Below are 11,235 nucleotides of genomic sequence, written 5' to 3' on the forward strand. Positions count from 1 at the left end.
CTTACAATCATTGGGATACTTAATAGATGTGACTTATCTATATAAAATCTCTTCAAGATCTTTTCTGTGTATGTTGTTTGATGAATTAAGATCCCATTTTTTGTATGCTCGATTAGCAGGTCGAGACAAAATTTAGTCTTTCCAAGATCTTTCATCTCAAACTCTTCTTTTAGAGTTTTTATAATGTTAGAATCTCTTCAAGAGTTCCAATGATATTTAAATCATCAACGTACACAACAATTATAATGAATCTAAATGCAGATTTCTTTATGAAAACACACGGGCAGATATCATCATTCTTGAATCCGCTTTTGGCCAGATACTCAATAAGACGACTACACCACATTCGTCCAGATTACTTCAGACCATATAAAGATCTTTACAATTTAACTGAGTATAACCCTTGTGAATATTCATTGGATGGTTTAGATATCTTTAATCCTTCAGGGACTTTCATATAGATATCACGATCTAATGAGCTGTATAAGTAGGCTATTACCACATTCATTAGATGCATATGTAGTTTATGATATGCGGATAAACTGACCAAATAACGCAATATTATCGCATCCACTACAGGATAATATATTTTTTCATAACCTATACCGGGCCTTTGCAAAAAACCTTGTGCCACAAGTCGAGATTTGTAGCGCACAACTTCATTTTTCTCATTTTGTTTTCTCATAAATACCAATCGATATCCAATAGGTTTTACATCTTCTGGTGTACGAACTACAGGTCCAAAGACTTCACGTTTTGCAAGTGAGTCTAACTCAGCTTTCATGGCTTCTTCCCATTTTGGCCAATCATTCCTTTGTCGATATTTTTCGATTGATCTTAGCTCAAGATCCTTACTTTCATGTATGATATTTAATGCCACATTATATGCAAATATTTCATTGACAATTGTCTTATTTCAGTCTCATTTCTCTCCTATAAAGACATATTTTATCAAGATATCATCATTTTCACAATTTTCAAGTACCTGAATGTCTTCTGGCGTTAAAACTATATCAGAATTTTGGACAACTGCAGGTGTCTTTACTATGTCTTTTTCAACAGGAATAGGATTTACCTCTTATTTTTCGAGAATTTTTGTCTTTGGAACCGACAGGCCTGCCACGCTTCTAGCGTGAGTTTGCTTCTGTGGCAATTTGTCCAACTGGGACATCAACTCGAATCGGAGCATTTTCAATTGGTATATAGGATTTAGTTATCCCCTTTGTATAAGAAAATGCATCAGGCAATTCATTTGTTATTCTTTGCAAATGTATAATCTTTTGAACTTCTAGTTCATATTGCACTGATCGAGGATCCAAATGCATCAAAGATGATACATTCCAATTAAGCTTCTTTTTAGGATGCTTATTCTCTCCCCCTAATATTGAAAATTTTGATTCATGACAATCCGCAAATCGGGCTTTAAATACATCCCCAGTTTGTATCTCAAGATACCTTACTATAGAGGAAGAATCATATCCAACATATATCTCCAATTTTTTTTGGGTCCCATTTTGGTGCGAGAAGATGGTGCAATGGGAACATATATCGCACACTCGAATATTCTTAAATGGAAAACATTTTGTTGCTGGTCAAAAGCTAATTGCATAGGAGAGAACTGATGGTAACTCGTTGGCCTAAAACGAATAAGTGCTGCGGCATGTAAAATAGCATGCCCAAACCGAGGTTGGAAGATTTGTTCTCATAAGTAAGGATCTAGCAATTAATTGGAGGCATTTAATAAATGATTCTACTAACCCATTTTGTGTGTGAACATGAGCTATTGGATGTTCAACACTTATTCCATTAGCCATACAATAAGCATTAAAGGCTTGGGAAGTAAATTCACCAGCATTATCAAGACAAATTACTTTGATTGGATTTTCTGAAAACTATGCTCTTAATCGAATAATTTGAGCAAGTAATCTCGCAAACGCCAGGTTGCGAGAAGATAATGAGCACACATGTGACCATTTCGAAGATGCGTCTATTAGGACCATAAAATATCTAAAAGATCCACATGATGGATGAATAGGTCAACATATATCGTCTTGAATCATTTCTAGGAATTCAAGGGACTCAAATCCAATTTTTACTGGTGATGGCCTTAAAATTAGCTTCCCTCAAGAACATGCAACACAACAAAATTCACTAGATTTAAGAATCTTCTGGTTCTTTAGTGAATGTCCATGGGAGTTTTCAAATTCTCCGCATCATAATTGTTCCCAGATGACCCAATCGGTCATGCCAAATTATAAATTCATTTGGGTTAGTAAACTTCTGGTTTACATTGGCATGTGATTCAATTGCACTAATTCTAGTATAATACAACCCAGATGAAAGTGAGTGTAACTTTTCTAATATAAGATTTTTATTTGAATCATGGGTTGTGATATACAAGTACTCATAATTTTTCTCATTCATTGTCTCAATATGATATACATTTCTGCGAAAATCTTTGAAACTCAATAAGTTTTTTAGAGACTTAGTAGACAATAGTGCATTATTTATTATGAATTTGTTCCTCCGGAAATAAAATTATACCTCTTCCGAATCGTTCTATCACATTGCCTGAGCCGATAATAGTATTAACATATTCTTCTTTTGGTACAAGATGGGTAAAATATATATTACTTTGAAGAATAGTATGCAAACTTGCACTATCCGCAAGGCATACATCCTCGTTATATATCCTTGCCATTTTTTTCAAAGACAAATAATAATAATAAAATAAATAAAAATACACATTATAATTTTGAAATTCATAAATATCATATTTGAAATTTCGATACATAAAAATAAAACTTAACAAAAAATTTATTTTTGTTTACATGAATACTTAACAAACTCACATATTAAACTATTCCATCATTAATCAAATAGCCAATATTTTCTTCAGGATCCTCAATTAATTTATTTTGCCTATTATTTCTTTCTTTATCCCACTTCTAGTGAGATCCCTTCTTGTGAATATAATTCTTTTTCCTTACATAATTTTTCTTATTACAAAAACCTTACTATTTACTTCTTCGAGGGTAATGATTTGTCGCATTTGCTTCAGAAAATGGGGCGGCGCCAACTGGGCACACTTCATGATTCCTTAAAAGTAATTCATTGTTGCGGGCAAGAAATTAACTCAAAATACTTTTTAAATCCTTTTTCTCAATACTGCTGCTGCAGGAGCACATTCGAGGCATAGAAGGTCGAGAAAATTTTCTCTAACATATCATTATCAAATATCCTTTCTCCACATAATTTCATTCGTGAGGTGATTCGAAACATTGCTGAATTATATTCATTTATGGATTTAAAATCCTGTAGATGCAAGTGCGTCCATTCATATCGGGTTTGAGGAAGTATCACCGTCTTTTGATGATTATACCTTTCTTCAAGGTCTTCCCACATATCTGCAGGATCTTTTATTGTGAGATATTCATTTTTCAATCCTTCGTCAAAATGACGACGAAAGAAAATCATAACTTTGACTTTATTCTTTTTGGATGTATTATTTTCAACTTTAATGGTATCTCTAAAATCTATTGAATCAAGATGGATTTTAGCATCCAGTATTTATGATAAATAGTTGTTTCCAGATATATCAAGAGCATTAAATTCAAGATGAGAGAGTTTCGACATAATAAAAATTTGTTACATGGATACCCACTTGTAAGCTCATGCATGATGGAAAATACTTATTTTTCAACCTTTATTTAATAAATTTTCTTAATAACATGATCATTTTATGGTAAAAAAGATTGAACCGTTCAATGGACAATCCATTTTGTTCTCATCACAACAATAAAAATAATTGATAGAGAATTTCACTTTACATACAGTTTGCTACCCAAATTAGGAGGTTTCTTTGGTGGGAAAAGAATATGTAGTGCTCCAAGCTACATGGCTCTCTATGAAAATAGGAAAAATTATTGTTGTAATTAGCAAAAACTAAAAAGAACTCTACGTCAGTGCCCACCCAGTACCCATGCCTAACCCCCTCAACATTCTCCCTCGGCTCCTCTTCTTCGTCTTCGCCATTCGGCACCGTGACGATGAGCTCGCCGTCGACGAACACGGTGCTGGAAAGCTCCGGTCGCGTTGATTCGGCAGCCGGAACCTCCACATGTCGAGTTCGAGATCGTTGAGGGAGAACTCCACTGGACCACTGTCTCCGACGACGATCTTGACAACGAAGTGAAAGCAATCGGGGGCTTCCTGGATGGCAACATCGGCGTCGGACCAAACCGGCAGTTCCAGGCCGCGGCTGAAGATGTGCGGCAGGTGACGGAGCTTCTTTCCGGAAGCAGCTGCGGCGTCAACACTGAATTGAATGGTGATGTTGCACTTTCGGGGAACGACGGGATGAACCTTCATGGTGGTAGCTCTCGATGGAAACGCAACAGAGGATTGCAGCGCCCAAGATTAACAGCAGAATCAAAGAAAGAACCATAAATGAACATCTTCCAGTATCTATGAAATTACGAAAACGAGCACTTAAGGTCGAATGCAAAATGAGGTTAGTGTTGCTCAGTATTTGATCCAACCATCTTTATAGATAGAGACTTCGTTGTTTAACTAATAATTATGATAGTCAGAAAGCAAATCTCATATTTAATTTCATTTCTTGTGGGATAGTTTAGCAAATAGAAAAGTAACTGTACGGCTACAATAACAGCCATACAAAAGGAATATATTAGGATGGTGCTTGGAGCTCCTGCATTTAGGTGCCCCACCGAAAAGTAAGCCCCCAAATTATTGATATCCGGTAGTTTAATTAACATGGAAGATCCTGAAACCAAGTTGGAGTGGTTAGTTCACTCGTCACGTAATCAAGTTTTGAAAGTTTAAATTCTACTTTTTAGGCAGTAACTCATTGACTACTATGACTAGCTACACTTTTTAAATAGAGATTCGATACGATTAGTCTTTAACCGATCAAGTTCGGAGGAAATACTCAACAAAAAAAAAACATGGAAGATACTTAAGGGAGAAAAAGCAAACTAATTAGCCAATTAAGTCTTCCTAGTCATTAGTCAACGATGCAAACTTCTCAAATAATGAGTTGTTGATCTTGGTTCCGAGAAGCAAGCAAGCTGCTTCTCACTTCTCAGCACTGAGGCGCAAGTAAAATTCGACCTTTATCAGTTAAAATCACCTGCATGGCATTCACCCTGGTATATCATCATCATCGTTATTCTCTTCTTTTTCCCCTTTATTTTAATCTGCAAATCGTCTTTTCTGGAATTAAATGGGATATGATATATGGCAGTTGAAGGATAGGTTAAGCTTGCTGACGTTGCATCGTTCAAATTAATATTGGTTAAAAGGATTAGAAGCTAATTTGAGGGAAAACAGAAGAAAGAGTAGCTTGTAATTGTAAGCTTTAATTATTATGTGACTCTGTTACTCATCTTCCATACAGCAGCCTATTAAAGTTTCAAAAATGTTTGGGAGATAATAAAAAATCAGCTCAGAGTACCTAAAGTTACCTTATTCTGCATTCTTTAATTATCTTTGAAATAATTGAGTAATATTAGATGTAATAAATTTATAATTGTAGATGTTACATAAAGTTCAAAGTAAACTTGCTTGTTAATTAATTTTCTCTCATTCAATGGAATTAATCATGTTCTTGCTCTTGCAGTTACTGTAGTTACCCATGGCACAGCCTGCAGAAATATCATCATCTTCCTTCACCGGTGAGTGGACTTATGATGTTTTCCTCAGTTTTAGAGGGCAAGATACCCGCCACAATTTTACTGGTAATCTCTACCATTCTTTGGATCAAAAGGGAATACACACCTTCATCGATGATGAAAGCCTTAGAAAGGGAGAAGAAATTAAGCCATCCCTTCTCAAAGCAATTCAAGAATCTAGGACCGCCATAGTTGTTTTCTCAGAAAACTATGCGTCCTCAACTTATTGTTTGGATGAACTTGTCGCAATTCTTGAGCATTTGAAAGCAGAAGGTCGACTTGTTTGGCCTATCTTTTATGATGTGGATCCATCCGTTGTTCGACATCAGAGGGGTAGTTATGCAGAAGCTTTAGCAAAACATGAAGAAAGGTACCAAGATGACAAGGGCAAAGTGCAAAAATGGAGGAAAGCTTTGCTTGAAGCAGCTAACTTGTCTGGTTGGCATTTCATACAGGGGTACCATACCAGTCACAGTCACACTATCCTTTTATATTTATGTATTATTATATAAAAAATCTTAGTGTTTTCTTAGTGTTTTTCATTTCATAAGCTTTAGCATGAAGTTTTACAATGTGCAGGTCTCAAACAGAATATAAGTTTATTACAAATATCATTAGAACTGTCTCCGAAAAGCTCAATCACACTCCTTTACATGTTGCTGACAACCCAGTTGGGCTAGGATCACTGGTGCTTCAAGTGAAATCTATTATGGGAATTAGCTCTAGTGAGAGAGTTAAGATGATCGGAATTTGTGGGACTGGTGGAATAGGTAAAACAACAATTGCACGAGCTGTGTATAACCTGCTCGCTGACCAATTTGATGGTTTGTGTTTTCTTGCGGACATCAGAGAAAAGGCGATTGATAAGCATGGCCTTGTACAGCTGCAGGAAACACTACTTTCTGAAATACTTGGAGAGAAAGATATTAAGATTGGATGTGTCAATAAAGGGATTCCACTAATAAAAAGGAGGCTCCAAAGAAAGAAGGTCCTATTGGTACTTGATGATGTGGACAATCTTAAACAGTTAAAGGCAATTGCTGGAGGAAATGATTGGTTTGGCTTTGGTAGTCGAATCATTATCACATCTAGAGACAAGCATCTGTTAAGTGCTCATGGGGTGAGTGAGTTTTATGAGGTTAAAGAGTTAAGTAAAAGAGATGCACTTGAATTGTTCAGTTGGAATGCCTTCAAAAGCAACAAAGTTGATCCAGGTTATGCAAAAATTTCAAGCCGTGTCCTGTCGTATGCCGGTGGTCTTCCTTTAGCTCTGCAAGTAATTGGTTCCAACTTGTATAATAGAGGCATTGATGAATGGAAGTCTGCGCTAGATAAATATGAAAGAATTCCTAATAAAGAGGTTAATGAAATACTTAAGCTAAGTTATGATGGTCTGGAGGAAGATGAGAAGAATATTTTCCTTGACATTGCTTGTTTCTTCAACAAATACAAAATGTCCTATGTCAGAGGAATGCTACATGCACATGGTTTCCATCCAGAACATGGCATTCGAGTTTTGGTTGACAAATCTCTTGTGAGTATTGATAGAAATGATTGTCTGAGAATGCATGACTTGATTCAGGATATGGGTAGAGAAATTGTTAGACAGGAATCTCCTTCTCAGCCTGGCAAACGTAGTAGATTGTGGTTTGATGAGGATATTTTTCAAGTTTTGCAAAATGAGACGGTATGTTGGATTCTTCTTGATTTTGTTTTCCTTTTCTTTTCTGACAATGTTCTGATCTGGTTATGTTTGATGCTTGAGAAGGGTACCGATAAAGTCGAAGTCATAATTTTGAACTCAAGCAGACAGAAAGAAGTGTGTTGGAATGGGAATGCATTCCAGAAGATGAGGAATCTTAGAGTTCTTATTGTTGGGGATGCATACTTTTCTACAGGTCCCAAACATCTCCCAAATAGTTTACGGGTTTTGGATTGGGTCGGATATCCATCAACATCTTTACCATCTGGTTTTAATCCTACCGAGCTCTCCATACTCAGCATGATTAGTAGCTGCCTTAAATTCGACAAACCACTCAAGGTAGTAATTGTTTCATACTATTGTGATGTATTTCATGGCTCTTGATTTGTTTACATGAGTTCAACAATTCTTGTTTTTGTTCTGCAGGTGTTTTGTTCTTTGAGTTTTATGAATTTTGAAGATTGTAATTTGTTAAGACAAGTACCCAGCCTTTTTGGACTCCCAAACTTAAGGGCATTGTGTCTTGATAATTGCACCAATTTAGTTAAAGTTCATTATTCTGTTGGATTTCTTAAGAAACTCATTTTGTTGAGTGCTCAAGGATGCTCCAAGCTCCAAAGTTTTGTAAGTGCCATTAATTTGCCATCTCTTGAGACTCTAGACCTAAAGTGGTGCACAAGTCTTGAGAGTTTTCCAGAAGTACTAGGACAAATGGAAAACCTCAAAGAGGTTTATTTGGACCACACTGCCATAAAAGAATTTCCATTTTCAATCCACCGTCTGATTGGGCTTGAACGGTTGTTCCTGAGGAGATGCAAAAATCTCAACCAACTTCCAGTCAGCATTAGTTTATTACCCAAACTTGAGGTGTTGATTGATTACAAGGGCAGAGGATATCGATTGTATGAACCACACAAAGCTGAAGAAGCCCTGATGTCAAAAGTGTTCGTATCTCCCTCTTTAGAAGTGGATAAGGGATATATGCTTCCCTTTGCCAAAGCATATTGTATAACGATGATTGACTACAATGTCATCCAAGAATATCCACTATCCGGCATTGTTTTGCCTGAAAAACACGTCCATTTTGGGAGTGGATCATCTGTTTCGTTTTGGTTTCGTGAAAGATTTCCAAAGGTCACAATCTTGCTTATTGCAGAACCTTCTTTATACATTGAAATCATGCATACTTCAGTGTGTGAGTTCAGATACTCGGTGGTCATCAATGGAATCAACCAATTAAATTCTTCATGTGATTACATCATTTGTGAGACGCGGAAATTGTGTCTGACTATTTTTCTGGGAGACCTTCAACGCCTGATTGAGGAGGGTGCTGTCAAAAGAGTGTTTTCCGTTTCCAAGGATGAACAGAATCACGTTGAGGTTTCATGCGAACTAAAATATCACATGCCATATGATCCTAAGCATGTAAGTGAAGGCCAAAACAGAAGCATAGAAGGAACAATAAAGCAAAGCACCGTTCATGGGGACATGCATGATATCCTATTATATCTATCTCCCTACTGCAAGAATAGTTTCCGCTGCTACTACCAAAGCAAAGCACTTCAAAAATACATGAGAAGAAAAGAAAAGCAGGCACAACATATAAGGTTGTTTCCGAATATCTATAATCTATAACGATATATCTATCTATAACAATATATAATGGTAAAACCTGTTTTGGTGTCCAAAACTTTTTTTTCAATTTTATCCTTTCTAATAACCTATCCAGTATAACTTCTATAATTATCTCTTTCTTCCTTTATTCTCTCTCACTTCACATCATAATAGAAAAAATTTTCTCATCCATCTTCTCGTGCATTCTTCTCACTTCATCTAAATATAATGTAAAATGTAATATAATTTGTTTTTCGTCATTAAATAAAAGTGTAAAACTATGTTTATATGTTTGTTTTGATTAATTACAGTGGACAACATATCAATAGAAGATTCACGTGGAAGTGGTCAAGCCCACTTGGCAAGACTATGCTAGGCGACAAAGACAAAATATGAGCGAAGAATAGAGGCAGCAACATCTCGCCAAGAGACGTGGCAGTTACCGACACCGACAGAGTATCAGACGTTCAACTAATATGACAACACCATTAGAAGATATCACAAGTTATATTTTCAGTTAATAAATTTAGAGGAATGTTAGGGGGCCAGCAACTTTTGTGATTTGTAGCCATCAAATAGCCATCAATGATAGTTTTAATGGTGTGAGATTGGTGTGAAATTTCATCACATGAGTCACTTTTCTTTGCTGGTTACATACTTGCCAGAATTTAACAAAATTGCTGGCCCCTAGACTTTTCCATAAATTTATATTGTTAGTATATCATTTAATATGAATTATTTTTATTTTCATGCTAATAATAAAAAATTTTTAAATATTCAAATACTCATAATAATAGTAGAGTTGGTTCAAGTAATAGATCGAATGGTCCAAATATACGTAAGAATCCTGTATATTTATTTAATTAATAATAATCTATTTTTTCTTAGGTTTTGATTCAATAAACCTTCCATATTTGTCCTAAATAATATTGTTATAAATATTATTATAATATCTTAATGAACTTTAAATTAAATATCTATAACAATATATATATATATATAGAGGGAATAGGAGAATTTGGTATCCAATTTCCGCTTTTTCATCTTAATCCTATAAATAAATGGTGTTTAATATAATTGTCGTCTTAAAATTTGGTAAAAAATGTAATTATTAGTTAATTTTGCTTTATTCTTTGTACACATAACTTAAAAAATGGTGTTATCTTTTTATTCTACACATAACTTCTATCCATGTTGTCTTCTTCCTTGTTTTATGGAGTACAAGAGTGAGCACGGGTCGGTTTGGTTTAGATTTATGGTAAAATTAGAATTAGAACCGAACTGATCAAAATGTAATCGATTCGGTTTGGTATGAATTTGTATTTTTTTGTACATGTACCCGAACTAAACCAAACCGATTAAGAACGGATCGGTTCGGTTTGAGTAATTGGGTACCCGATGACTTTGAAATTCATAAAAAAAAAAACCAAATTTTTATCTTAAAAATTCAACAAGTACAATAAACATGTAGAAATAATCCAAACATGTTAAACATCAAATACATTAAAAACTAAACTCATTAAAATCTAAACATATTAATAATGAATAATCATTGTCTAATGGAAAAGCCATATATATTTTTTTTATTTTTTTATTTAATTAATATATGATCGGGTTCGCGAATTGGTTTGGGTTCCGCACTCCCAAAATCGATACTCGAACCAATCACTAACAAAAGTCATTGGTTTGGTTCGGTTTAGACCCGATTACCTGTTGATTTCAGAACCAATTCAATTGGTTCGGTTCGATTCGGACGGGTAATCGGGTACCCGCTACCCGTACTCACCCCTAGAGTACATGTAGTATTCTCTCCCTATCTTTATTTTACTTAATTAAAAAAATAATGATAAATATGTGTATGTAGAATAGAAAAAAATAATGAAAATAAAAATTAAAAATTTTTAAAAAATAATGGAATAATTATTTATTTTTATTTTTATCTTTAAAATATTCAATAAATTAAAAAATTACATATCTTATTATTTTAAATTTAATTAAATTCATATTATGATTTTAATAATGCAACAATAATATACATTGTTAGTTCTATTTTTAAATATTTATAAATATTTAAATAAATAAAAAAATTATAATAAATTAAACTTCATCTATATTTTTAAATTTAGATTTCTTGAGAAGAAGAGCGTATTAAAATTAACAATTTTCAAAAAAAAAAATTAAAATATAAGTTATAGAATTTATAAGTTATAGAATTTATTAGAAAAC

The 11,235-nt window shown here is 34.3% G+C and overlaps 1 protein-coding gene and 1 pseudogene across 3 annotated transcripts; one reads left to right on the plus strand and one right to left on the minus strand.

Annotated features, from left to right (window-relative positions):
* On the minus strand, window positions 3,682–4,419 carry LOC107624849 (annotated as a pseudogene).
* On the plus strand, window positions 4,318–9,838 carry LOC107624848 (TMV resistance protein N-like). 3 transcript variants are annotated; one of them, XM_016327309.2, is made up of 6 exons: window positions 4,318–4,513; window positions 5,642–6,150; window positions 6,273–7,380; window positions 7,462–7,734; window positions 7,822–9,002; window positions 9,321–9,838. In XM_016327309.2, exons 2-6 carry the CDS (start codon window positions 5,657–5,659, stop codon window positions 9,403–9,405), a joined length of 3,141 nt encoding a protein of 1,046 aa, XP_016182795.1. In that variant the 5' UTR covers window positions 4,318–4,513; window positions 5,642–5,656; the 3' UTR covers window positions 9,406–9,838. The 3 variants fall into 3 exon arrangements, with proteins under 3 accessions (XP_016182795.1, XP_016182794.1, XP_016182796.1); XM_016327308.2 differs by lacking the exon at window positions 4,318–4,513 and adding an exon at window positions 4,844–5,171; XM_016327310.2 differs by lacking the exon at window positions 4,318–4,513 and adding an exon at window positions 5,291–5,373.

This window comes from Arachis ipaensis, chromosome B02 (genome assembly GCF_000816755.2).
Source record: "Arachis ipaensis cultivar K30076 chromosome B02, Araip1.1, whole genome shotgun sequence".
Taxonomy (NCBI): Eukaryota; Viridiplantae; Streptophyta; class Magnoliopsida; order Fabales; family Fabaceae; genus Arachis; species Arachis ipaensis.

What these genes read in the sequence shown, in the direction of transcription:
- LOC107624848 (XM_016327309.2), top strand. Translation starts at nt 5,657, where the DNA reads ATGGCACAGCCTGCAGAAATATCATCATCTTCCTTCACCGGTGAGTGG. An exon ending in GGTTGGCATTTCATACAGGG is followed by an intron (nt 6,151 to 6,272) that starts GTACCATACCAG and finishes TACAATGTGCAG; the next exon opens with GTCTCAAACAGAATATAAGT. An exon ending in AAGTTTTGCAAAATGAGACG is followed by an intron (nt 7,381 to 7,461) that starts GTATGTTGGATT and finishes ATGCTTGAGAAG; the next exon opens with GGTACCGATAAAGTCGAAGT.